General features: G+C 40.8%; 1 protein-coding gene across 5 annotated transcripts in view; it reads left to right on the top strand.

Annotated features, from left to right (window-relative positions):
- The window catches only part of SIAE (sialic acid acetylesterase), a 45,701-nt gene that overhangs the window by 1,557 nt on the left and 18,283 nt on the right, over positions 1-25,861 (top strand). For 4 of the 5 annotated variants that reach the window (XM_023239245.2, XM_019811481.3, XR_002145424.3 and 1 more), the window contains 6 exons: positions 2,184-2,345; positions 9,922-10,097; positions 20,345-20,483; positions 22,910-23,087; positions 24,721-24,830; positions 25,383-25,516. In XM_023239245.2, coding sequence (XP_023095013.2) covers positions 2,184-2,345; positions 9,922-10,097; positions 20,345-20,483; positions 22,910-23,087; positions 24,721-24,830; positions 25,383-25,516 — 899 coding nt within the window. The remainder of the gene's footprint in view (positions 1-2,183; positions 2,346-9,921; positions 10,098-20,344; positions 20,484-22,909; positions 23,088-24,720; positions 24,831-25,382; positions 25,517-25,861) is intronic. The other variant, XM_023239248.2, reaches the window with a different exon arrangement.

The following is a 25,861-nucleotide window of genomic DNA, read 5'->3' as shown; positions in this document are numbered from 1 at the left end:
CCCTGGTAATGTTCCACTGTCTACTCTTATCAGCTTGGAATGTGAGCTTTATAAGGGCAGGGAATATGACTTTTTTTTTTAAATTTACCACCAATATCTGCAGCAGACTGGAAATTGCAATAATAACTCTGGAATCAGGTGACTTGGTTTCTATTCCTTTTGTAAACTACCTGTGCGATTTAAGGTCAAAGGAGTTTAATATGTGCAGTGTGGATAGCACTGTGCCTGCCACAAATAAGCTCCCCGGTAGAATGTAAGCTTCCTGCTGCTGGTGAGGCTTTTTGTCTGTGTTTTGTTTTCCCTTTATTGTTTTCTTCTTTCTTTTTCTTACTGTTCTATCCTCAATGCTTAAAATGGTGCCTGGCACACAGTAGGCATTAATAAAAAATTTGTTGAATTAATTCATTAATATGCAAGCTATTAGGTAAAATTACCTAATCTACCTGGGTATCGGTCTGTTGATCCATAAATAATATGATTGTACCTTGGGGTGTGAAAGATCCTTTCTATCCTTAAAATTCTTTAACTCAGAATAGAGCCAGGCACAATGAGGACCAGTAAGTGTGTGTTGGCGAAAACAGACTGACTTGGAAAGATGTGTCCCCAGCACAATGAGACAATGGCTGCACTCTTAGCCCTTCTTTGTATAGGCTCATGTGCAAGCGACAGCCAGTTTTCTACACTCTGTTCCCCTACCCTCACCCTCTTTCTGCTTAGCTCTTAGCCCTTTGGTTTTCAGTTCTTGTTCCATATGAAGCACCTACCCAAGACTAGGCCCTCCCACACGTGTGCCTCTCCCCTTCCCTCCAGCAGGCTGCCAAGGTGCTTATGCAATTCTGGGATGTAAGAGTCTCTTCTTAGAGCATTTTGCTTGTGGTAGCTGTGCATCTCCAGCCCATTATCCAGCCTTCTGGATGATTGTTGGTTGTCATTTAGGTTTTATGATGGAACTAACTCATGAGAGAGCGCTGAGGATGTTTAGCGACTGGGCTGTTATTTGAAGCAAATAGGCCACCGAGTCTGTATGGGAGACCCTGTTAGCTTTGCTGCCCTGTTAAGTATAGCCTCAGGGGCCATCATCATTTGTAGCTTTCAGGGAAGAAACCTGGTTAGTTCTCATTCTCTTTCCTGCCTATCATTTTTGTTTAAAATGCTTAAAAAAAATCTTAACTTTGTTAATTATTTTCTTGTAGGGATTTTAGTCTGTTTTGTTCAGACAAATTGGGACATAACTTAAGAAGATTCCCCCCCCCCTTGTTAAGTTTTGATGAGGAACTCACTGAGATAATTTGGATAGATGCTTGTTATTAATAAAATACTTCAATATAGGCTGCATGTTAAAAATAGGAATGATCTCGTTAAAGTAAGTTCTTATTCAGTCTTGTTAGTGACTCTAGAATAGAATCTACAGTTTCAAGTGCTCTTCCTCTTGTTCTTTTTATATAACTTAGCTTGTGAAATGGGTAAAATTGAGACCAAAGACCTTTGTTCTGACATTTTGACCCTCTATTTCTCGCCGACCTTATTTTATCATCTTAATTTATTTGAATTTACCTTAGAAGGAAGCAGATGTCACAGATATTCATAAATGCTTATTTAAAATTTTTAGTGGGTTGTCAAAAAAAAAACACAATAAGGGGAATTATTTGCAGGAGTCGACACTGGTGGGAAGGAAAGGGGGAGATAAAGAATGGGGGAGAGATTAGGGGAGGCTGTGTTGGAGAGAGGCAGGTTTCTTTATTCCCAGCAACAAGGAGTGGGCATGGTAATGGAAAGTAGGGGAAGGAAGTGGTTTATTTTTCTCATAAATACCATCTGTGGGGTGCATAAAAGGAGCATTTTAACAATTTGGAGGGAGAGCGCAGAGCGTCAGGGCCAAGCTTGAGAGCAAAGGATGATCAAGAGCTCTGAAGCGGAGGAGGCTTGTGGCACATTGGTTGCCGTAGGCTCTTTGAGTTTTCCTTATTGGTCATCTTGTACTATGATGCATATTATTGGCAACTGCTCTTGTTATGTTGCTTACCTAATTAGGACGAATAAGATGTAGTTTTAGAAGATTAAAGGGTCTGGGTATATTCAAATTGTCCTGTATAAAAGCTTTATGGTTTCTTGCTGTTTAACCAGATTCAATTGGTGATGAATCCCCCAATGATGCTTTTCTAAGTGTTGGTTAACATTTTTAGATGTCCGTTTTCGCTTTGCTTCATACATCAATAATTACATGGTGCTGCAGAAGGAGCCCGCAGGGGCAGTGATCTGGGGCTATGGCATATTCGGAGCCACAGTGACAGTGACTTTGTGCCAAGATAAAGAAACCATCATGGAGAAGGTGACGAGTGTGAAAGGTAAGGCTGCTCATCCTCTGTTCAGCTTTTGTCCTCTTCTGCCACCTGCTGGATAATCTGAAAAACGAACCCTGGTGCTGGAACTCAGGTTGTCACACCCATCCATTTAAGTTTGAGTATTTATCATGTGTTAGGCACCGAGGACACAAAGAAAATTAAGACAGAGTCAAAGTTCCTGCCCTCCAGGATCTCATGGCATAATGGGAATAGACACCAAGTCATAAAGTGCAGTGTGATAAATGCTATGATGAAGGTGTATATAGGCTGTTGTGGGATACAGAAGAGAAGCGCCTAACTCAGATTGGATGGTAAGAAACAGTTTCCCCCGAAGGTGACATTTGAACTGAATTATACATAAAGGAGAGGCAGTATGGAGGAGTGCTTAAGAACCCAGGCTGTGGACTCACTGAGCTCAGGTTCTGATGCTATAACCTCAGGCATGTTATATAACATCTCTGTGTCATAATTTCCTTATTTGTAAAGTGGAGATAATAATGATATTTAGGGTAATTGTAAGGATTAAATGAATTAGCACATGTAAACATGTGTGTTAGCTGCCATTATTATTATTGTTATTATAATATTTAGAGAGTCACTCAAATATTTATTGAGTGCCTATGTGCCATATATTGTGCTAGGTACTGGTAATACAGTGATTAGCAAGATAGATGTGGTCTGTCTCCTAATGAAGCTGACAGATGAGGGAGGAGGCAGAAAAAGAATAAGCAGTTACAGGTAAGTTAGGTGCCTCAGTATGGAAGCACAGTGTGCTATGGGAGTGCTTAGGAGAGATAATTAACTTAGTCTAAGATGTATCTTGAAAAATGAGTAGGGCAAGCCAGGTAGGGCAATAGCCTGGAGCCATGGAGGCATGAGGGAGCATGGGTCATTGGAGAAATGGCAAGCAGGTTGGTTTGTCTAAGCACTGGAGTCTGCAACTGGTGGCAGATGACAGGAGAGAAGGTTGGAAATGTAGGAAGGCTTGTTTGTCACTGCTAAGGACTGTATACTCTGTTGTGGACTATACAAATCGATGGATTTTAAGTGGCCAAATAATCAGATTTGTATTTTAAGAAGATAACTCTGGCAGCACCATGGAGAGGAGAGTGGAGGTCAGTAAGAATAGAGGTGGTGGGAACCGTTAGCCTGTGATATTTAGGCAATAGATGACAAAGGCCTGACCCACCTGACCCATGGCACCACCCAAGGTAGTGGTTGTAAGGATATTCAAGAAGGTGAGAACTAGAAGCTTCTGTGAGCAGACAGGTCCTACAAAGGAGTCTTTGTCTAGAAGGGGTAGAGTTGTGTAAGTTGGCATGTGAAAGAGCATAGCTAGAAGTTAACTGCATATTGGAGGCCACAGTCACGGCTAGGTCAAGTGGAGACAGGATCAGATCTTGGTTAGAGGTAGTGATATAGCCATGAAATGTTGAAGGTGAGAGTCAGACGGGTAACAAGGCTGCTTTGGGGAGCAGGGGTGTTCATGTGGGAGGTGGTAGTTTGAGCAGTGACTTGAAGATACATATGACAGGGAAGCTTGTGGGAGTTTTATTGGGCCTTGAAAACAAGGGTTTCCTGATTAGTTTTGTCAATATCCAGTCCAGAGTGAACCGGACCCTGGTGCAGCCTCTTTATAATTCATTTCCATACAAAAAACATTTTTTTAAGTTTATTTATTTTGAGAGACAGAGAATGCGCGCGTGCACACACACACACACACCATACTGTCCGTGCAGAGCCCAACAGGGGGCTCAAATCCACGAACCGTGACATCATTCCCTGAGCTGAAATCAAGAGCTGGATGCTCAACCGACTGAGCCATATAGGTGCCCCAACAAACATTTAAAAATACTATGTGCCAGGCATAGATGCGAGGTGAGTGCTTCTAGTTCTTGGATTGTAAGACTGTTTAAGGTAAGAATGTTTTCGGGTGACACTAAGAGACTTGAAAGGGGAAGCTTAATCTGATTGAGAAGTTGTTCTCTGTTAGATTTAAATGCTACTGGTGACCTGTGGGATGTGCTGAAAATGAATTCAAGAGACAATTTTTGTGTTGTGTCTATCTTAGAAATTAACAGCATAGAGTATAAATACTGGTGATCACAGTTGATTTAGAAATCCAAAGAGCTGCTGTAGTTTAAAAATAAAAAATAGGGTTTCCTTGGCTAATAATTAACATTACCAATAAATATTTAGGAGACAGAGACTACATAGTACTATAGTGATAGATGCAAAAGAGTATACGTATACTTTATATTTGTTAGGCTCTCTACATTTGCTTGGTAGGAGATAAAAAATAAAATATTTATTTTTTTTAGATCCATAAACCTACTTATAGGGACATATTGTGTTCTGTACATGAAGCAAAATGAATAAAGTGTTATTTGGAATAAAGGAGGTAGACATGTAGGAAATTTTATAGGGCAAAAAAAATGTTTCTCAAAGGAAACACTACAGGGTATATTGAAAGGTTGACTTCTCTTTAAATTTGATGAGGACTCTGGGATTTTCAGCTAGACTACCTCAGTTTGTCATTCTGTCTCTGTTAATATTTAACTTATTACCTATAATCAATCCCCTGGGTGCCCACAACAAAATGGAATTAACAGCATGAAGATTTTTGTCCAGCAGACTGACACTTAAGCTTTGGGATGGTTCAATTAAAACTTGAGGGATGATTGGGAATATGGGTCAGGTACTGGGCCTAGTCAAACCATATCATCAAATGATGCATGATGAGTTTTTCAGACACAAGGAATAAAATTGGGGAGGGGAGGGTATATCTTTTCACTTTGACATACATGGGGGATAAAATGAGAGTGTGTCTGGATTCATCATCATGACCTGAGGTAAGTAGGGATATTTACTTTAACTTAGAAAATTACAAAAAGCCTAAACCCCTTAGAAAAGTAAAAAGCTCCTGGTTGCAATGTTAGCATGCACACTAGTTTTCTGTGCTATACAATAAATTACCACAAATTTAGGTGCTTAGAACAACACACTTTTATTATGGCACAGTTTCTATAGATCTGAAGCCTGGGCCATTGCTTAGCTGGGTTTTCTGTTCAGGGTCTCACAAGACCGAAATCAAGTGTTGGCTGGGCTGTGTTCTCATCTGGAGGCTTGACTAGGGAATGATCCACTACAAGCTCATGTAGGCTGCTGGCAGATTTCCTTCCTTATGCCTATAGAATTCATGGAAACATCTCTACTGCTTCAAATCTCTGACCTCTAGACCTTCTTCTGTTTTTTTTTTAATTTTTAAAAATCTTTTATTTATTTTTGAGAGAGAGAGAGACAGAGTGTGAGCAGGGGAGGAACAGAGAGAGAGAGAGGGAGACACAGAATTGGAAGCTGGCTCCAGGCTCTGAGCTGTCAGCACAGAGCCCGACACAGGGCTTCAGCTCACAAGCCCTGAGATCATGACCTGAGCTGAAGTCAAACGCTTAACCGACTGAGCCACCCAGGAGCTCCTAGACCTTATTTTAAAGGGCTTACCTTATTAGGTCAAGCCCACCCAGGGTAATCTTCCTTTTTATTAACTTAGTGTCAACTGATTTGGAACTTTAATTACATCTGCAAAACTCCTTTATCTTTTCCATATAACGTAACCCAAATCACAAGAATGACATCTCCTCTCCCATGCCATTTTCTGATGGTTGGAAGCAAATCACAGATTCTGCCTGAATTTGAGGGGAGGGGATTTTGTACGGGTGTGACTTATTGGGGGGGGTCACCTTAGGGTGTTATATGCCATAGCATGCTATACTTTAAATAATTTGCATAAATAGTTTTATTGATGGAAAAATGTTCAAGCTCTTTTTTTGCTTTTTATATTCATATTTGGTGGTGGTGATGAACTTTATACAGAATAAATGAAGGTTGCAAAGGGGCAGTTTGGGCAGTAAGACCTTCTTTACCTCCAAGTCACTTCTCTAGATCACTAAACTGATTTGCAGCTGGTGAAGTGCCAGGGTTTTGTGGGAGAAGAACTTCTTCCAATTCTAGGCTTTTCCTCTTGAGGAGGGAAAGGTCATGGATAATTTCCTTTTTTCTCTTCTTGGCATCTGAGATTTGGCACAATAATCTGAAAAATAATTAACATCTGATGTGAATAGCAAAGAGAAAAAAGCATGAATGCACCTTATGACTAATCATGTCTTTAGACAAATTCTTGTAATTTTTTTCCCTTTGATTATTTGTTCTTCTGATTTTGAGGTGGCGGGTGGTCAGGGAGATGGAGAGAAGAAAAGGAAGAGAGTTCTTTACTTCAGTTGTTGGCTGGAACATGAAGAGAAGAGGGACAGGAAGAAATAGGCCCCCAGATATGCTAACCATTGGACACAGAAACACAAAGCCTGATTAGTAGTTTGCATGGCTTTCTTGGTGGTATAACTCAGGACTGAGGTTTACTCTCTGCTGTTCACTGAATGCCTCGCACACAGTAAGCACTCAAAGTAACCGTGTAATAAAGGAAGGACATGAATCTTCCTACATGGGAGATGAAAGAATGCGAGGAAGCAGAGATTTGAATGCAAAAAACATGAGAATTTACAGAAATCCAGGCCTGGATTGGTAAGCAAGGTCACAAGATTTGCATGTGATTAAGGTCCAGAAGAAGGAACCAGAACAGCTGTTGCTCAGAAAGTCCATCAGGATGAGCAGAAATTCAGCTGGATGGTGAACTTCCGACTCTTCGTAGTTGGTGACTCAGTTTTATTATTGAGATTCAACCTAGTGGACTTGGTGGGGGGGTGGTCAACAAAGTTTCTAAAGACTGTAACTGGATTTCATCATCCTGTGGTGAGCTCCACTTTAACCAGCCAGTCCTCAACTCGATGGCCAAGGACTAACCACTTCTCTTGTGAAATGTGGTGATTTCTACTTTTGTAATCCCATCCTTGCCTTTGGTCTAAGAAGCAGCCTTCACAGAGCTTGCTCTCCTTTGTGTATACTTACATGGGAGTCAATCCTCAGTGTCTTAACCAAATTGTTTCTAGGTTGGTTTAACCATTAGTAAGCTCTCTGCAGTGGACCTGGTTTCCCCTGCATTCCCTGGCAGGTAACTTCACTTAACCCTCATTATTGTGTCAGTTTTATCAAGTGGGAGAGGAAAACAGCTTGAATCAAAAAGAGCTCAAGTATTAGACAAGAAGGAAGTTCTCTAAGGTCTTTGAGGGAGTTGAGAGTTTTCCTCAAGAGGGCAGTTCTTGGTGTGGATCCCTAGTTCTCTTCAGACTATTTAGGTACTAGAGGGAGCTCATTCTCTGGCTCTAGTAGGATGGCATTGCTATCTTTTGCCCAAACATCTCCCCCCTCCCTATTTGTCCTTCAGTTGCTGGGCAGTGAAACTTTTCAGAAACTCTGGTGAAGGTAACTTTCTTCACCGGCCATATTGCGTGGATTGAGGCTAAGTGTAAATATCTAATTAACAGTGACTAGAAATAGATTGCACAGTAGTACAAAGCTAAAGAAATTCTGCCCTAGGTTTTTTGACCTCCTCATCATAAATGAGTAATGTTTGTGGCAGAAGGACAGAGACTTAGTAAGATATGTGAGTGCAAGAAGCCTGGAAAGACCTTGGCAAGACTGTAGTGGGGACAGATTGGAGTGTCTGCCTGTTCAGAAGCGTGAGCCATATGGAGCACATCACACCTGTGCGACACAATCTGTACTAGCTGCCCACTGTTTCCAAAACAGTGATTTTTCTGCTTTAGGTGAATTATACATTTAATATGTTGATGTCTGGCTATTGGTGGTATAAAAACAATAGTGAGCATTTGGTCCTGAGCTTACTTGACCTCTAAGGGATGGGAGTAGCAGTCTCAGTGGGTTGTACTTTCAAGAGGGGCAAGCATGCACCCTTTCGCTGATGCCTTCAGGCTTTTGGACATTTTCCCCAAGACTCTGAACAATATGTGTGGTTTGAGCTTTTCCTAATCTCCTGTCATGCATCCGGACTTCTCATGCTTCTGCTTAGCTTTTGCTGATTGGGAAGAACTTAGTGTAGCATTTAGCACTTAGTAGGCACTTGGATACTTTTTTTATAATTATAATTTTTGCTGGCTGCTATAACTTTAGGGTGCTCCATTTCCACTTCTCACTATTCTTTCCCTCTGAATTAACATTAATCTGATGGGCACAAATTAGAAATTATTTTGTAGCCTTTGGCATGATGCCAAGAATATTTATTTTAAAATGATCATTTCTCTATTTTCTTTATTCTCTTCTCACTCTCCTTTTTTCAACTTTGTTCATGTTGTTTGGTTCTCCCAGGCATCATTTTGCCATTTTGAAGATATTTTCCCTAAGTTTCTGAATATGATGTTGGCAGTGGTGGTGGTATGAGTGGGTGAGAGGTAGGAAGGTGGTAGGGGGGTGGTTCCTAAGGAATGTGCTATGAATTTCTGAAACAGGGTCTTGGATAGCTTTTCATCTTCCTAATTGAGTCCGAAAACCTTAAGTCTGGTAAGTAACTCTGTGAAAATAATTAATTGGGCATGTCTAAATATCTTCTTCACAGAGAGATCAATTTGTGATTAATCTTAAATTGGTACTATGTATGCTCCTACTCCTTTGTCCTGTGTCAGTTTCTCTGTTCACCTTAAGGGAAGTTCCAGATTGTAAATTATTTTCTCTAATCTGTGTTCACATTTGATTAGATAATTACAAATTAATTTGGGGCACTGCATAAATCTATTAGATCATGATTATATTAATACTGACATTTGGATAGTATAATATGAATTTCTATTTTATGGTTTTTTTTAATTAAGTTTTTTTTTCGTGTTTATTTATTTTGGAGAGAGACAGAGACAGAATGCGAGTGGGTTAGGGGCAGAGAGAGAGAGGGTGACACAGAATCCGAAGCAGGTTCCAGGCTTCAAGCTGTCAGCACAGAATCCGACGTGGGGCTTGAACTAATGAGCTGTGAGAGCATGACCTGAGCTGAAGTCGGACACTCAACCGACTGAACCACCCAGGAGTCCATATTTTATGTTTGTTTTTTTAAAATTAAACTCCCTTGGATTTTAATCTCAGTATATTTTTGTCTGTTCTCATTTAGGATTATAACTGGGTGATTAATTTTTCCTGTAAATGCTTCAGTTACAAGGAAGGAGGGATTGGTACAGATTAAGGATAGAAATGCTACTGCTTTTGTTATTTCTTTTGCTTGTCTGAAATTTGGCTAATTTTCATATCTTTTTAAAGTTTGTTTTGAGAGAGCGGGAGAGTGAGGGTGAGAGCGAGAGAGCAAGCGAGCGAGAAAGAGAGAAAAGTGTAGGGGCAGAGAGAGAGGGAGAGAGAAGAGAGAATCCCTAGCAGGCTCCACACTGTCAGTGCAGAGCCCGACATGGGGCTTGATCTCACGAACTGCAAGATCATGACCTGAGCTGAGATCAAGAGTCAGCCTGTTAACCAGCTGAGCCCCCAGGTGCCCTAATTTTCATATCTTTGAATTCAGTTAATCACAGTGGTTGGGAATAGCCACAAATGAATATGATGCATGACAGGATTGCGCTTTAATTTTGTTTTAATTGATTGATTAATTCCTTGGAGTCTTTTATGATTTCAGCACATTCTAACAGCTGGATGGTGGTACTGGATCCTATGAAGCCTGGTGGACCTTATGAGGTGATGGCACAACAGACTTTTGGGAGAACAAACTTCACCCTGAGAGTTCATGATGTCTTATTTGGAGATGTCTGGCTTTGCAGTGGGCAGAGTAACATGCAGATGACGGTTTCACAGGTAATTTACAGAGTCTCAGTGTTAATAAATAATGATGATGAAGAAGAAAAAATAGAAGGTAGAGGAAAGGGACAAGTAGAAGGAGGTAGAAACCTTTTTCTGCCACGTGCCAAGATCTGTTCTCAGTGTTTGCCATGTGTTAGTTAATTCGATTTAACAACTTTATGAGGTAAGTATGGTTATTCATCTCACAGATGAGGAAACTGGCCCACTGAGGTTAAATTACCAGCTTAAGGTCACACAGTTAATAGTGCAGCCAGAATAGGAGCAGGTAATGCGACTCCAGAGCCTCCTTTCTTAATCACAGCTAGTGCTCTGTACGTGTGCAGGGCACCATTTCCTGGCCTTCCTGAGCTAAGGGCAGGAGCTAGAGTATCTGACGGCAAGGAAGATTTCATATCAAATTGAAGACAAAGTAGATTACTCTTCTTTTTGATTGGTCTTGATGAGCTTCTGGAGAGAGCCTGGGAAATCAAAACAATTAGAATTTGTTTCAAGCTGTGCGTCTAATATATGTCTTTTGTTGTCATGGAGATTTAAAAAATCGAGACTGAATGTTGGCTTTGCCTTTTACCAGTTACATGACTTGGAGAAAATCACTTCGTATTTCTGAGACTTTGTTTTCAAAACCTGCTTTTTAGGAGCACCTGGGTGGCTCAGTTGGTTGAGCATCTGACTCTTGATTTAGGCTCAGGTCATGATCCCAGGTCATGGGATCAAGCCCCGTGTTGGGCTCTGTGCTGAGCATGGATCCTGCTTACGATTCTCTCTCCTTCTTCTTCTGCCCCTCTCCTCTGCACCTGTGTGCTCTCTCTCTCTCTCTCTCTCAACTGCCCCCCCCAAACCCTGCTTTAAAAAAATTGTGGTTAAAATGAGTTTTTGTTTATTATATTTGATAAATGAATTTTATTTACCATATTTATCATTTTAACCATTGGTAATTGTACAACTTAGTGGCATTAAATTTGTTCACAACCCTCTGTGTACCTGTCAGCACTATTTGTACTCAAAAAATTTTCATCATCCCCAGCATCCCTCTGTACCCATTAAACAATAACTGCCCCCCTCTTTTTGCCTTCTTCCAGCCCGTGGTAACCTCTATTCTGCTTTCTCTCTATGAATTTGCCTATTCTAGGTACCTCAGTTTTCAGTATACAAGTCTCTTCCATCCTTAGCTAGATTTAGTCCTAAATATTTAATTCTTTTAAATGCTATTCCAAATGGAATCATACAGTCTTTGTCCTGTGTCTGACTTATTTTACTAAGCATAATGTTTTCAAGGTCTATCCGTGTTGTAGCTTATATCAAAATTTTGCCCCTTTTTATGGCTGAATTGTATTCCATTGTGTATGCCACATTTTGTTTATCCATTCTTCTGTTGATGGACACTTGGGCGGTTTCTGTCTTTTGGCTATTGTGAATGCGTACAGATACCTGTTCAAACCCCTGCTTTCAATTCTTTTGGATATATACCTTTGAGTGCAATTGCTGGATCATCTATTAGTTTTGTGTTTAACTTCTGGGAAACCACCAAAACATTTCTACAGTGGCCGTACTGTTTTACATTCCTACCAGCAATCTGCAAAGGTTCAATTTCTCTAATGTGTTATTTTCTGTTTTTTTTTTTTAATTAATTTTTTTTATTATAGCCTTGCTAATACTTAGGAAGTGGTATCTCATTATGTTTAAACTTTTTTTTAGCTTTTTATTTAAATTTTAGCTAAAAAAAAAAAGGGCGCCTGGGTGGCTCAGTTGTGAGTTCGAGCCCCACGTCAGGCTCTGTGCTGACAGCTCAGAGGCTGGAGCCTGCTTTGGATTCTGTCTCCTTCTCTTTCTGCCCCTCCCCACGTGTGCTCTGTTTCTCTGTCTCTCAAAAATAAATAACTGTAAAAAAATAAAAAAAATTAATTTCAGCTAACATGCAGTGCAATATTGGTTTCGTGAGTAAAATTTAGTGATTCAGCACTTACATGATACCATCCAGGGCTCATCACAACAAGTGCCCTCTTTAATACCCATAATCTGTCTAGCCCATTCCCCACCCACCTCCCTCCATCAACCTTCAGTTTGTTGTCTATCCTTAAGAGTCTCTTAGGGTTTGTTTCCTTCTCTCCTCTTCCTCCTCCCTTCTCATATGTTTATCTGTTTTGTTTCTTTAATTCCACATATGAGTGAAGTCCTATGTTATTTGTCTTTCTCTGATTGACTTATTTCACTTAGTATAATACATTCTAGCTCCCTCCATGTCATTGCAAATGGCAAGATTTCATTCTTTTTGATGGTTGAGTAATATTACATTGTATGTATGTATATATATGTGTGTTTGTATATATACCACATTTTCTTTATCCATTCATCAGTCAATGGACATTTGGGCTCTCTCCATAGTTTGGCTATTGTCAGTAATGCGGCTATAAACATTAGGGATATGTAGCCCTTCAAATCTGTATTTTTGTATCCTTGGAGTAAATACCTAGTAGTGCAATTGCTGCTGGATTGTAGGATAGTCCCAATTTTAGTTTTTTGAGGATCATCGTAGTTTTGATTTGCATTTCCCTAATGACTAATGATATTGGTCATTTGTATATCTTCTTTGGAAAAATGTCTAAGTTCTTTGCCTATTTTTGAATTGGGTTGTTTGTTGTTGAATTGTAGGAATTATTTGTATGTTCTAGATATTAACCACTTTTCATATGTATGATTTGCAAATATTTTCCCCATTCTGTAGGTTGTCATTTCACTTTCTTGAGAGTGTCCTTTGATACATAAAAGTTCTTAATTTCAGCAAAGTCTAGTTTATTTATTTTTTGTTTTCTATGCTTTTGATGTCACATACATGAAATTGTTGCCAAATCCAGTGTTAAGAAGGTTCCCCCCCCCATGTTGTCTTCTAAGAATTTTATACTCTTAGGTCTTTGATCCTTTTTGACTCAATTTTTATATATAGTGTAAGTTGAAGATCTAACTTCATTCTTTTGCAAGTGGATATGCAGGTCTTGCAGCAGCATTTGTTGAAGACTGTCCTTTCCATATTGAACTCTTGGAACTCCAATTGACCATATATGTGAGGGTTTCTTTCTGGGCTTACTATTTTATTCCATTGGTCTATATGTGTCTCCTTATGCCAGTACCATACTGTTTTGATTACTGTAGCTTTGTAGTAAGTTTCAAAGTTGGGAAGTATGAGTCTTCCAACTTTATTCTTCTTTTTCAAGATTGTTTTGGCTATTCATGGCTATTCATATGGAATTGTCTTGCAATTCCATATGAATGTGAGGATATGCTTTTCCATTTCTGCAAGAAAGGCTTTTGGAATTTTGATAGATATTGTGTTGAATCTGTAGATTGCTTTGGGTGATAGTGACATTTTAATGATTTTAAGCCTTCCTGCTATGAAGGGATGTTTTTCCATTAATTTAGATCTTTAATTTTTTTCAGTAATGTTTTGCAGTTTTCAGTATACAAGTCTCTTACCTCCTTTGCTAGATTTATTCCTCAGTATTTAATTCCTTTAGATGCTATTGTACATGAAATTTCTTTCTTAATTGCCTCTTAAGACTGTTCATTGCTGGTGTATAGAAACAAATGATATTTGCATGTTGGTCTTGTACCCTGACACTTTGCTGAATTTGTTTATTAGTTTTGATAGCTTTCTTGTGATTTTTTTTTTGGGTTTTCTAATATAGGAGCATATCATCTATGGATAGAGATAGTTTTACCTCTTTGGATGCCTTTTCTTTCTTTCTTTTTTTTTTTTTTTTTGTCTAATAACTCTGGCTAGAGCTTCCTGTACAATGTTGAATAGTAGTGGTGAAAACAGACATCCTTCTCTTGTCCTGGTTTTAGTAGGAAAACTCTCACTCTTTCACCACTGAGTGTGATGTTACTTGTGGGTTTTTCATAAATGCCTTTTATCATGTTGAGGAATGATCCCTCTATTCCTAGTTGTCTGAGAGTTTTTACCATGAAAGTATGTTGCATTTTGTTAAACTAAGTCTGAGACTTAGTTTTCACGACTATACTGCAGTAGTGATTGTGTCTGACCTAATTTACTGAGCCATTAAAAAGATTAAATTATTTTGTTTGTTTGTAAAAGGTCTTTATAAATTGAAAATAGCTGTCAAAATATAAGGTGTTGCTATTTTTTCAAATTTTTTATTATAAAAAGTTTTAAGCACACAAAAAAGTTAAGAGACTTGCAAACACCTATATACCCACCACCTAGATTGACAGTTGGTAATATTTTGCCTTATGTGGTTTATCTGTTTGTGTGTGTGTGTGTGTGTGAATTATCTCAATGTAAGCTGTATATCTTGATATTTCAGTTAGGTGTCATATGTCAAATTGATACATACTCATGTATAAAATTAATATGTTGATTTATATGTACATATATGTATACATAATAGAAAATATGCTAGGTCTCAAAATTTAAGAACAGTTAATCTTCAAAGGCTGTGATATATATATAAATATAAACATATATTTGTATATATTTTTTTACACAGAAAGAACATATATGTATATATACATATTTTTTTTTAACAGAAAGAAGGCCAGTGATGATTTTTTTTTGCTCAACTTTTTCATAGCCTAGGATTTCTTTTGTTAGCATCAATTCATTTTTCTCTGTTTCACTCACAGCCTTTGAAGACGTTCTTAAATTTTGAGACCTAGCATATTTTCTCCTTTATGATAACTGTATAGAGGCTTCACTAGGCTCTATTTACTCTGCTAGAATTGTTGGGAGGAAAGGCACTACACAGGCTCCCAAGTAGGGACGGGACACACAGGGTGCATGGAGTCATGTGGGATGGAACCAGGGAATACTGACTTGCCATCTGTTGGTCAGTGACGAAATTCACTTTGAAGGGTTCCGGTGTTCGTTGCTCTGAGAGAATAGGGCTGCCCTGACGGACTATGAGTGAGGTATCTTAAGTAAAGCTGGGTAAAAAGGACACTGAAGGGGCGCCTGGGTTGCTTGGTCGGTTATGTGTCCGACTTCAGCCCAGGTCATGATTTCACGGTCTGTGAGTTCGAGCCCCGCGTCGGGCTCTGTGCTAACAGCTCAGAGCCTGGAGCCTGTTTCAGATTCTGTGTCTCCCTCTCTCTCTCTGCCCTTCCCCTGATCAAGCTCTGTCTCTCTCTGTCTCAAAAATAAATAAACGTTAAAAAAAAATTAAAAAAAAAAAGGACACTGAAAAAGTTGCCAAGGGAAGGAAAGTTCTTAGTAGTTTGGTATTCTAGCAAGGCAGCAGAGGTAGAACAAAAGCCTTGGTGCTGTATGTCTTTGGCATTCAGATTTATTTTCAAGATCAGCTCTACTTTCTAATTAGACACAAAAACTGTCTAGAATGAAGAGGGTGGATTTCTGGATAGGGTGTGATGGTGTTAGAGCTTTGGGCCTCAGAATTGTCCCCTCTTCGTTTGTTTAGTGGAAGCTGTCTGATTTAAAAAGGAAAGTAAGGGAGATCATTGTTATTTCTTTTAAATTAAAATCAGGGTTGGACAACATATTAGCAAGTTCACAGACATAATTGAAACTATATTAGCTTGAAATATTGCTGACAGAAGGGTAAAGTTTTTTATGCAGTATCAGAACTTCAGAGAAAGTAGTCTGAGTTAAGTTCTTTGGCACATTTGAAACTGGGATTGATTTTCTTTCCTTGTCTGTATGTTCTGATTTTGCTATAATGAGCATGAACTAACTATAATTTTTAAAAGAAAGTTATAAAAACAAGAAAGTGATATGCACTTGCCTCATCCCTTAAAGATTTATCAAAGGCTCAGTTTGCAATGAAGAGTCCCATTAAATAAACAAGAATCTTAGGAATAAATGGTTTTGTTTGCATTATGGGTTGGCACAAATATGTTCTGCGTACTTTGATTTGTTTCCTTTAATAAGTTAAGAACTTGAAAAGATTATTGTCTTCCTGGCTCTTCCCCTGAAACTTAGTTTCTCCTCAAGTTGATATTTATTTTCTTGCCTTTCTTTCATTATGCTTCTCCAGTTTTGAGGAATACTTAAATTTGAGGTTTAAAAATCTCTATGACTATACTATGATCTCAACTCATTTTTGAAAAAAAAATTTATTTATTTTATTTCATTTTAAAAAAATGTTTATTTATTTTGGAGAGAAGAGAGAGCACATGAGCAGGGCAGGGGAAGAGAGAGAGGGAGACAGAGGATCCAAAGCAGGCTCTGTGCTGACAGCAGACAGCTCCATGCGGGGCTCGAATTCACGAACTGCCAAGATCGTAACCTAAGCTGAAGTCAGAAGCTTAACCGACTGAGCCCCCAGGCACCCCAATTCATTTATTTTTTTTTAAATATATAAAATTGAGTCCTTTCACATACTTTGTGGTTTATTTTGCTTTTATTGCTTCTACCCCAGATTGCTTTTTTTTTTTCTTTTTCTTTTGTTAACTAATTACTAAATAATGCTACTAAAAAGATCCTACTCTGGACATACCTACTCCATTTTTGTATTAGTTTTCTAATTCAGAATCTAAATTCTTGCATTTATGTCTTCACAACCAGTATCTTATTTACTCTTGCTTCCTGCCCTACTTAAATATGTGGGAACTTTTGAATTTAAATGTTTATGGAACTGAACTTTAACCGGGCTCCCTTTCAGCCCAAGTGGCTGGAAGCAAAACTGAAGTTTTATATCTTGAGAGAAAGCATGGTTTTGTTTAGAAGTGGGATTGCTGTTAACTCACTAAGGAAAACAGTCCTTTCTTGAATGCTTTGATTATAGTTCCCTGTTTGCACAGAAAGGCAGGGACCAGATGTATTTGTATCTATACAGTCAGGTTCTCAATAGCAGGCTGTGCCAGGGGATCTCATCTCATTTTCTGTCAAGCTAAATCAGATTTTGATTGTTAAGAGTAAACACATTCTTTCTGCCTAGAATTTACTCTTCAGCATCTTCTGCATTAGATTAAGGCTATAAGCTCTGAGATACAGGGAGATAGAAAAAGAATTCCATCTGACACAGCCACATGTTAATTTTTTATTTTTTTTGTTTTAAATCATGCGCTTAGTTTGCAAGACAGCATTTTAGGTGCTGATGGTGTCAAAAGCCAAGTTTTCTAGTCTCTTAACATTCTATAGAACTTTATTTTTTGATCGAAAGCATGCTTTATATGATTCTTCCTTTATTCCTTTTGCTCCTTTTTCCTCTAAAGACGCCCAACACAGACATGCACGCACACACACACGTACACATGTACATGTACATATGCACACACATGTACCCAGACACGGTATCTGTCTCTTCTCTTTGCCCTCCTCCGTGTGACTTTTCTGAGGAGGTAAGATTTCTACTATAACCTACCACTCTTCACATTCAAATGAAGGAAATGGCAGATTGTATGCCCATCTTGTTGTTAGGGTAAAGTGGAATTTTAAGATTGAGTGTTATTTATAACACTGAGTGAGATGTGTATAAATGGAGAAAAGTCTAAATGTTCATCTGTCGCCTCCTAACTCAGGGTAGGTCTTAAGACTTGGATATTTCTAGTTAGGCTCAGAAGAAGATGGCCAGTGTTAGACAAGGAAGCCCAGTTTTCAATATCTTGGCAATCCTGACATTGTTGCTTTACAAGTAGAGAAGTCAAAATCCAGAAGCAAAGGGCTCATACTGTATTACAATAAAAGATTCATGGGAGGTATGGTGGCTGGCTTATTTATAGTTATTGCCTCAACTTTAAAGCTGCTATATTCTACTGTAGTAGAAGGGACTCTAACTTAGAAAACCTAAATTCTTTATTAAGTGAAGCTCCCCTGTGTTCTTTGGTATGGATTCCCCGCGCGTGCGCACAGCCTCACATACTCTCACACAAGGGCCCTGCTCCCTCACGCAGACCCCATGCCAAGATTCTCTGAGGAAATAGATTCTTGACGTTTCTTCATTAATTCAAGAATGTGGCATAAAGGTTACAAAATGAACACAGGCGAGCAGCTGCTTTGATGGTGAACGGCCTGTCCCCAGGGAGGCAGTGGTACACTCTTTCCACCGCAGCAGCCTTAATGACTTCAAATACCTTGGTATTCATTTACATCCTCATTTAAATACTTGGTAGGAAAATAATTACACTGAGGTGTTTGATGAGATGAAATTTGATCTCAGCAGATGGAGTAAGGCTTCCCCTTTCATCAGCGGGGGAAACCAAGTGTCATTTAAATGAAAATCTTCCTGAAATCTCTTTATTCCTAAATTTGCTGCCCATATCCCCGAGGAAATGCTTCCATCAAGAAGGCTTGGTGAGATTGGGAAAGGATACCAATTTCAGAAGTAATTGTCATCAGGTACAGCAAGAATTTTCCCCCACCCCCAAGCGTTTTTTTAAACGCTTGCTGTGGCTTTCAGGTTTGGGCTTGAGATAATACACAAATGTGAATTTGAAAATGCAAGTTTTTCCCGGCCAGCGTTTTGGATCCAGATCTGTGTGCTGGTGACACGGGAGAGTGCCAAACACCGCAACCCTGTCGGCCTTGAATAGTCCACCGCGCTAGCAACGGGCCTATGAGACAAGTAGCGTGTTCACCCGTACCCGCCTCCCCAAGCTGGCATCTCACTGCGATGCGGCACTTGAGTTCCCAGGCAGTGCGGAAGCTAGTGTGGGAGGAGAGAAGGAAAGCGGTTTCATCCACGGTTTCCATGGAAGCAGCATACCATCCTTAGTGCTCAGAGAGGAGCTGGTTTCAAGGGAGGTGACTTTTTACAGGTACTTGCTGCCGAAAAATAATTTTCTTGCCAGAATAGACTGTGAGTGCTTTAGCCTGTTTTCACTCTTGACTGTTTACTTTACATTTCGCTTGCCGGGCAAGATTTTGCACAAACGTGTCTGGATTTCCTATGGAATTTTCCCGAGAACGTATGTAGTCTCTGTCCTGATAGCATGAAGACCAGCGACCCCCACCGGCTAGAGCTGCTGTTACCCAGGGGGCACTTCAAGGCTGTGGCTCCCGTAGTGATCCGAGAGACATTTCACTTGCATCTGGCCGTCTTATTGGCCACAGCAGGCTCAGTGGCAAGTCAAAAGGCGATGCAAGGGGGCAGTCTGTTTCATTGAAATGCCCTGTGGGGGCACTCTGGCTGCTCCAGGGTTTCTCTTACACTGTGGACTGGAGGGCCAGCTGTATTCTGTGTGGTGGGTGGGAGGAAAGGGGCGCCAGCTGCACACTCGGTGGCTAGCGGCCAATGGAAAGCATCCCAGCCTCCTGCGCTCTCGCTGTGGCAGTCCCGTCAGCTGGAGCTCTTGTTCCCTGAGGCCAATGATAACTGGGCTTCCCGATGCGCCTGTTAGCCCTTTGTTTTGGGAAAACCAGACTAGTCCAGGGTGGGGTGGGGGGATAGAGAAGACAAGAAAAGGCACCCAAATTACAAAACAAATCAATACATTTACAATCTATATTCTTTGTAAAAGAAAAGAAAAGCATAACTCAAAAATCAGGATGGAAGGAACTGGCACTTTTGTATAAGCTCACAGAGGAATGACTAACAAAGAAACTACTCAGTATAATGCAGTCTCGTCCAGAAAAGCTCCAAGCCATTCCTGTCATACTCTTGGCAACTGGTGGGGTTTTGTGAAGGGATCTGGGAAGAAGTGGGGTCTTTGGGCGGACACTTTTCTTTGTCTGCAGCCATGCTGAACATCACCTTTCAGACTGCCCTGTCTTCTGTGCCTTTCTTGAGTGATTGGGCAGGATGAGATGAGAATATAAACATTTGAGATATTTCAGTATGTCTTAGTACTTCGAACAATCATCTCTCAGGTGTGTTCCTTTTGAAGACACCTCTCTTCTGTGTTATGGATTACACACACCTACCTCCCCCTGGCCTTTTGAGCTCCATTTTGGAGAGACGTGAATGCCATGGTTTTGTGTTACCAGTTACTTTTTCTGACTAGAAGCATTTTAGTTTCAAGATACTACAGTGGGTCTAGTTGACAGTTGATCTTTAGCCTAAACCTCATCCAATTCAGACTTGCTCCTTGAGATCTCAGATTTCAGGGTATTCCTGCCTTCTTTGGGAACAGGATTCACCATGGTCTGTGTTTGTCAAGGTGTATCAAGGTGATTCAGAGCAGCCCATCACTGGTTTGGGTTATTTATTTGATCTTGGTTTATGAAGGCTCAGAAGAGCTCAGAGGTTGGGTAGTGTTTACTAAGAGGTGGTAGGCTAGTTGGCCGCCCACTAGGTTGATGTAAGAAATGACATTCCTGTCTGTTTTCCTAGATATTCAATGCGACAAGAGAGCTGTCTAACACTGCGGCCTATCAGTCTGTCCGCATCTTCTCTGTGTCGCTCACTGAGGCAGAGCAGGAACTGGAGGACCTGGCCAAGGTTGACTTGCAGTGGTCTAAGCCCACCTCAGGTGAGTGACTGTGGAACGTGTGCCATCTCTTGCGTACTGGGTCAGTGCCCTAGGAGGACTCTGGAACCCTGAATTTGGTTCTGATCTATTTATTAGGATTCAGCCACCCTTATACTCATTTCTCGTTGACTCTCCACCTGAGTTCTGGGGGTTAGGGTTAGGGTTAGGGTTAGGGTTAGCATTTCTTCCCAAGATTCCCCCCTGCTATGAGCAGATGACACTTCCTTCAGCTTCACTGAACAGACTGAGGCCACTCACATGAGCTCTGCCAGCATCTCTCAACACTGCCTCAATGCTCTTCTCTTTTTCTCTTCCTTCCTTTGTTTCTGTGTCCGAACACAGCTGAGTGCTGTCCTTTCAGGGCTACCTGTGATGTGGGTGCTTCCCCTTCCAGGGCCTTCTACCCCTCGAGCTCTGGTCTTTCACCCCCATGTCCATTCAGCACAAAATCTTTATTTCCTGCCTGTTCTGTGTCAGGCTTTGTGCTGGGCCCCAAGGACACAGCAGTGAGCAGGACAGACACAGGCTCTGCTCTCAAATTCTGCCTTTCTTTTACTCTAAGCAGACAAAACAAAACAAAACAAAACACACACACAAACATGACAACCCCCCTTCTCATGGTGTCTCACCACTCTCCTTTGCTCTGTTAAACTTTTCTAGAGTATTTTCTGTCCTCATTCTTTTCACTGCCTTTTCTATGTTCACTCTTGGTAATTTGTCTTCTCCTTCCACCTCAACAACTTGTTCACCTCAAGGCTGCTGCTGTTCTTCCATTTATACACTCTGGAACACTCTAGCCCTTGACCCTGCTGAAGGACACCTGTTCTCATGGAGCTTGTATTCCAGTGCGGAGGAATACAGGAAATGCTTAATACAATTAGTAAATTCTATACAAAGTGTCTGGTCCTCAGTATTACACTATCTGAATTCTCCCTATGAGAACTCAGGAACTGAAGAGATTTGGGTAAATTTTTGGATAAATCTCTTGGTCTATGAACTCTCCTTACATGGTATCCCAAACTCAGGAATCAGTTAGGTTTGGATAATATATTATACCTTCCTATTATCCCCCTTTTACTCTCTGAACTCTGAGACCGAATACATTTTTGGGGATCAAGGGATAGGGTGGATGGGGGTGTAAGCTAATGAGACAGAACTATATAAATAAAATACATCAGGGGAGGGGGTGCAGTAGGACTGTTGGGGGCTGGGATGGGGTCGTGGTTTCTCGTTGAGGGTGGCCATGGGGGTCTCAGTTGAGAAAGGCGACGTTTCGGTGATCAGCTGGCAGAGGCGAGGCAAGCAGGTGTCTGGGGAGGAACACAGTAGGTCAAGTCGCTGTCATATTCCAAATCTCTGCCACCTCCTCTGCTGTTGTCATGTCACGTCTCTCTGACTGCAGCGGGGAAGGTTGGCCGGTATGAAGGAGCCGCCTCTGATCTAATCATGGTACTCCTCCCGTCTCAATGTCCTCAACCCCAGTCACCTCTACAAAGTCCCCTTGGCCACTTCGGGTCACACACCCATAGGTTGCAGGCATCAGGGTGTGAACATCTTTGGAAGGCTGTTCTGCCTTCCACACATTCTCATTCCCAAGCCTTTTCGGTGGCTTTCTGTTTTCTCTCCTCCAAGATGTGATTCCCCTCCTGTCTTATCTTCCACTCGTCCCCTTTTGTGGTCTAGGCTCCAGTCACATACTTTTCAACATTTTTCCTACTCTGTGTCCTTTTTTAATATATTGTTTCCTCTGGATAGAATGCCAGCCCTGCATTTCCTTTCCCTTCCTTCTTATTTACCTTTTCCTCATACCTAACTGTCAGTGGACTCACCTTTATACCAGCTACCCACAGCCACCCGGCACCAGCCAGTGAATTTACTGACTCTGCATTAGGTACTAGACATCGGGGATCCAGAAGTGAAGAAGATAAGGGCCCTGCCTTCGAGTAGCTAATAGTTAAGTGGGGGTAAGGTTTAAAACACTGTGCTTAGAAGATTAATGGAAGCACAGGAGAGGGGGTCATTCTTAGACTTTTTGTGATCTGCCTTTCATTTGATATTCTTTCTTTTGCTGTTAAAACCCCTTACCACCTGTTTGTACCTCCTGAGGCACTTAACCATATTGGGTCGTCTATTTTATTCAGCTGAATGTCTTATTCTGTAGAATGTAAGAGCTATGAGGAGAGGCTCCATGTCTCTCCATATCTCTTTATTCACTGTATCCCAGCCATCTAGAAGTGCCTGGCACCTAGAAGGCGCTCACTCAGTTTCACAGTTCATTTGAAATTTATTTGAATTCCCAGTATTACACTGTCAACTTTTTGAGTGCCCGCATTGTAGAGAGTTTGGATCTTTTGCAGTGCCAACCCGGTAACTTATATATAAACTACTATGTTTCTGTCATTTTTTCTTTAACTTTTTCTGACCAGAAAACTTAGGCCATGGAGTTTTCAAGTACATGTCAGCAGTGTGCTGGCTCTTTGGGCGTAACCTGTATGACACATTGCATTATCCCATTGGGCTGATCTCCTCCTCGTGGGGTGGGACACCCATTGAAGCCTGGTCTACTGGAAGGTCACTGAAAACCTGTGGTGTTCCTACACGAGGGTAAGAAATCATCCTGAAGTCTGGGAGAAAGCCTTGGAAATTATGTAAGAGAGAAGGATCATGGTTTCCTTTGGGGAGCCAAATCTGTGTTGAATGTCCAAATATGTATTGAGTGTATGTAACTTATTCTGTGAACATGTATGGTATTCTTTTTTTTTTAAAGTTTATTTATTTTTGAGAGAGAAAGAGCGTGAGAGAGCGTGTGAATGAGTTGGGGAGGGGCAGGGAGAGAATCCCAAGCAGGTCCTGAGCTGTCAGCACAGGGCCTGATGTGGGCTTTTTACTCACAAACTGTGAGATCATGACCTGAGCTGAAACCAAGAGTCAGACCCTTTACCAACTGAGCCACCCAGGTGCCACCGTAAGGTATTATTTTTATTGTCATCAGCACCACGATCATCTGAGAATATGTCAGGAAGCAATTATGATCCTTTTCCTTAATAATAGTGATAGCTAATACTTACTGAAAGCTTTCTCTTTGTTGGATACTGTTATCACTTTATATGTATGACTTCACTTAATACTCCCAACAACCTCTACAAGTATAGATACTGTTAAGATACTAAGCTACTAAGCTTAAGTCTCAGAGGGGTTTAGTAACTTGCTCATGGCTACAGCTGGTAAGTGGCAAAGTCTGGCTTCAATGTCTGTGCTCTTAACCACTGTGCTCTATTGTCCATGAGAATAAACACTGTAACATGAAGAACAAATATTCATGTAATCAAAGAGATGTATTAGTATATTGATTATGAAAGCACGATCAGGAAAAGCTGGATCAGGAAGAACACATGGGGTGGAGAAGAAAGGAATAGTTATTAAAATCCTGACACTAATATTAACACAGAGATTAATAGTCTGTGAACTGTTTTCATAAATATTATGTCATTAAATTTGGGAAGGGCCCTGGAGAGAGGCTGAACTTCAGCTCTTGGTATAGCTTAGGTAAAGTCATGCCTGTCGGGGAGGGAAGACCTTCCACTTTGGGACTGACAGAATGGCCTAGGTAGAGTGGGAGGGATCTAGGTAGAGCCAGGCTTCCCAGGTCTCTGGGGACGTGAAGGGATGCCATCAAGGGTGTGGGGAAGTGGGCATTCTCATCCACACCTCCCATGAGTATAAATTCATATACGTATTTTACAGAGAAGTTTAGGAACACGTTTAAAGCTTTGAAAAAAATGTGCCCTTTGACCCAGCAATGTCATTTCTGGGCACTTATCTTAAGGAAATAAGCCTATATGCAATGATTTTAGCTATGAGGAAGATAAGCAAAAAGCTTAAAAAAATCCAAGTGTGCATCAACTGAGTACTAGTTGAGTAAATTTATTGTCTGCATGAGACACTCACAATAAAATACTCCTCTTCTCTGGTTTTAGTGACCTTATCTGGAAACTGGGATGGCCCCCTCTGAACTTGTACTGACTGATACATTTATCCTGGGAAGAACCTGGATAGATATGAAAGTTGGAGGCTATTCAACATGTTTTCATGGGAAACAGAGTGGTTCGGTCTAATCTTGTGTTGCTATCATCAGACGTTTACCCCAGATGAAAGTTGGATAGACACTCAGTTTAGGGACCATGATGTGATTGGTCACTAGCTCTCTCATGATACTTGTGCTTCTTATCAATTTTAGGTTCACTCAGTCTGATTCTGTAACCGGTCCCAGTAAGAACTCTGTTCTCTGGAATGCCATGATCCATCCACTACATAATATGACTCTGAAAGGGATGATATGGTACCAGGGTGAGTGTTAATTTGTTGTTTCTCCATTGTATTAGTTAGCTTTTGCTGTGTAACAAACCAGCCCAGGATTTAGGGACTTAAAACAATAATAGTTTTATTTGGCTCCCCATTTGGTGGGTTATTGGGGTAGTTTTCCTGTATCGACTACTTTGGTTAATTTCTTTCGGGATCTTTTATGTGTCTTTGGCCACCCGGCAGGTGTCTGGTGGCTGGATGGCCTCGGATGGCCTCTCCCTCCTGTCTGTTGACTGCTAGAGCACCCTGGTACGCAAGTGGTCCCTTATCCTTTAGCAAATTAGTTCAGATTCTTTATCATTTACACAGCAGCCTCAGGGTTGCAAGTATATCAAGAGAGAACAAACCCCAGAGCTCTTCAAACCTCTGCTTGCATCATGTTTGCTGATGCCTCCTTGACCAGAGCAAGTGACAAGGCCAGTCCAGAGAGACTGCAGGAAGACTCATTCCCTAAGGGCATGGGTAGAGGTTGGGGAGTAACGTGTGGCCATGTTTGCATCTACCCCAACCCCCTCTCATAATCTGGACTGTTTTTAGGGGAGTCCAATATAAATGTTAACAGGGACCTGTACAATTGCACATTCCCTGCCCTCATTGAAGACTGGCGTCAAGCCTTCCACCGTGGCTCCCAGGGGCAGACAGAGCGTTTCTTCCCATTTGGATTTGTCCAGGTATGCGCTGAGAGGAAGCAGGTTTTGGGTATTGGGGTGGGGGTGTCCTATGGAGGTCTCTTTCCTGGAATCCATATTCCTTTTTTTGCCCTCATAGTCTGCTGGTCAAGAACTAACTGTAAGACTTAATTCATCTCAGTTCACTGATGGGACAATTACATCTTCAAAAAAAGTTAATAAGTAATATTTCTTTTATTTAACATTATTTTTTTAATGTTCATTTATTTTGAGAGTGACAGAGCACAAGTAGGGGAGGGGCAGGGAGAGAGGGAGACACAGAATCTGAAGCAGGCTCCAGGCTCCTAGCTTCTAGCACAGAGCCGGACACAGGGCTTGAACTCATGA

This window comes from Felis catus, chromosome D1 (assembly GCF_018350175.1).
Source record: "Felis catus isolate Fca126 chromosome D1, F.catus_Fca126_mat1.0, whole genome shotgun sequence".
NCBI lineage: Eukaryota > Metazoa > Chordata > Mammalia > Carnivora > Felidae > Felis > Felis catus.
The sequence above is the reverse complement of the archived record's forward strand: the minus strand, read 5'-3'. Positions and strand labels throughout refer to the sequence as shown.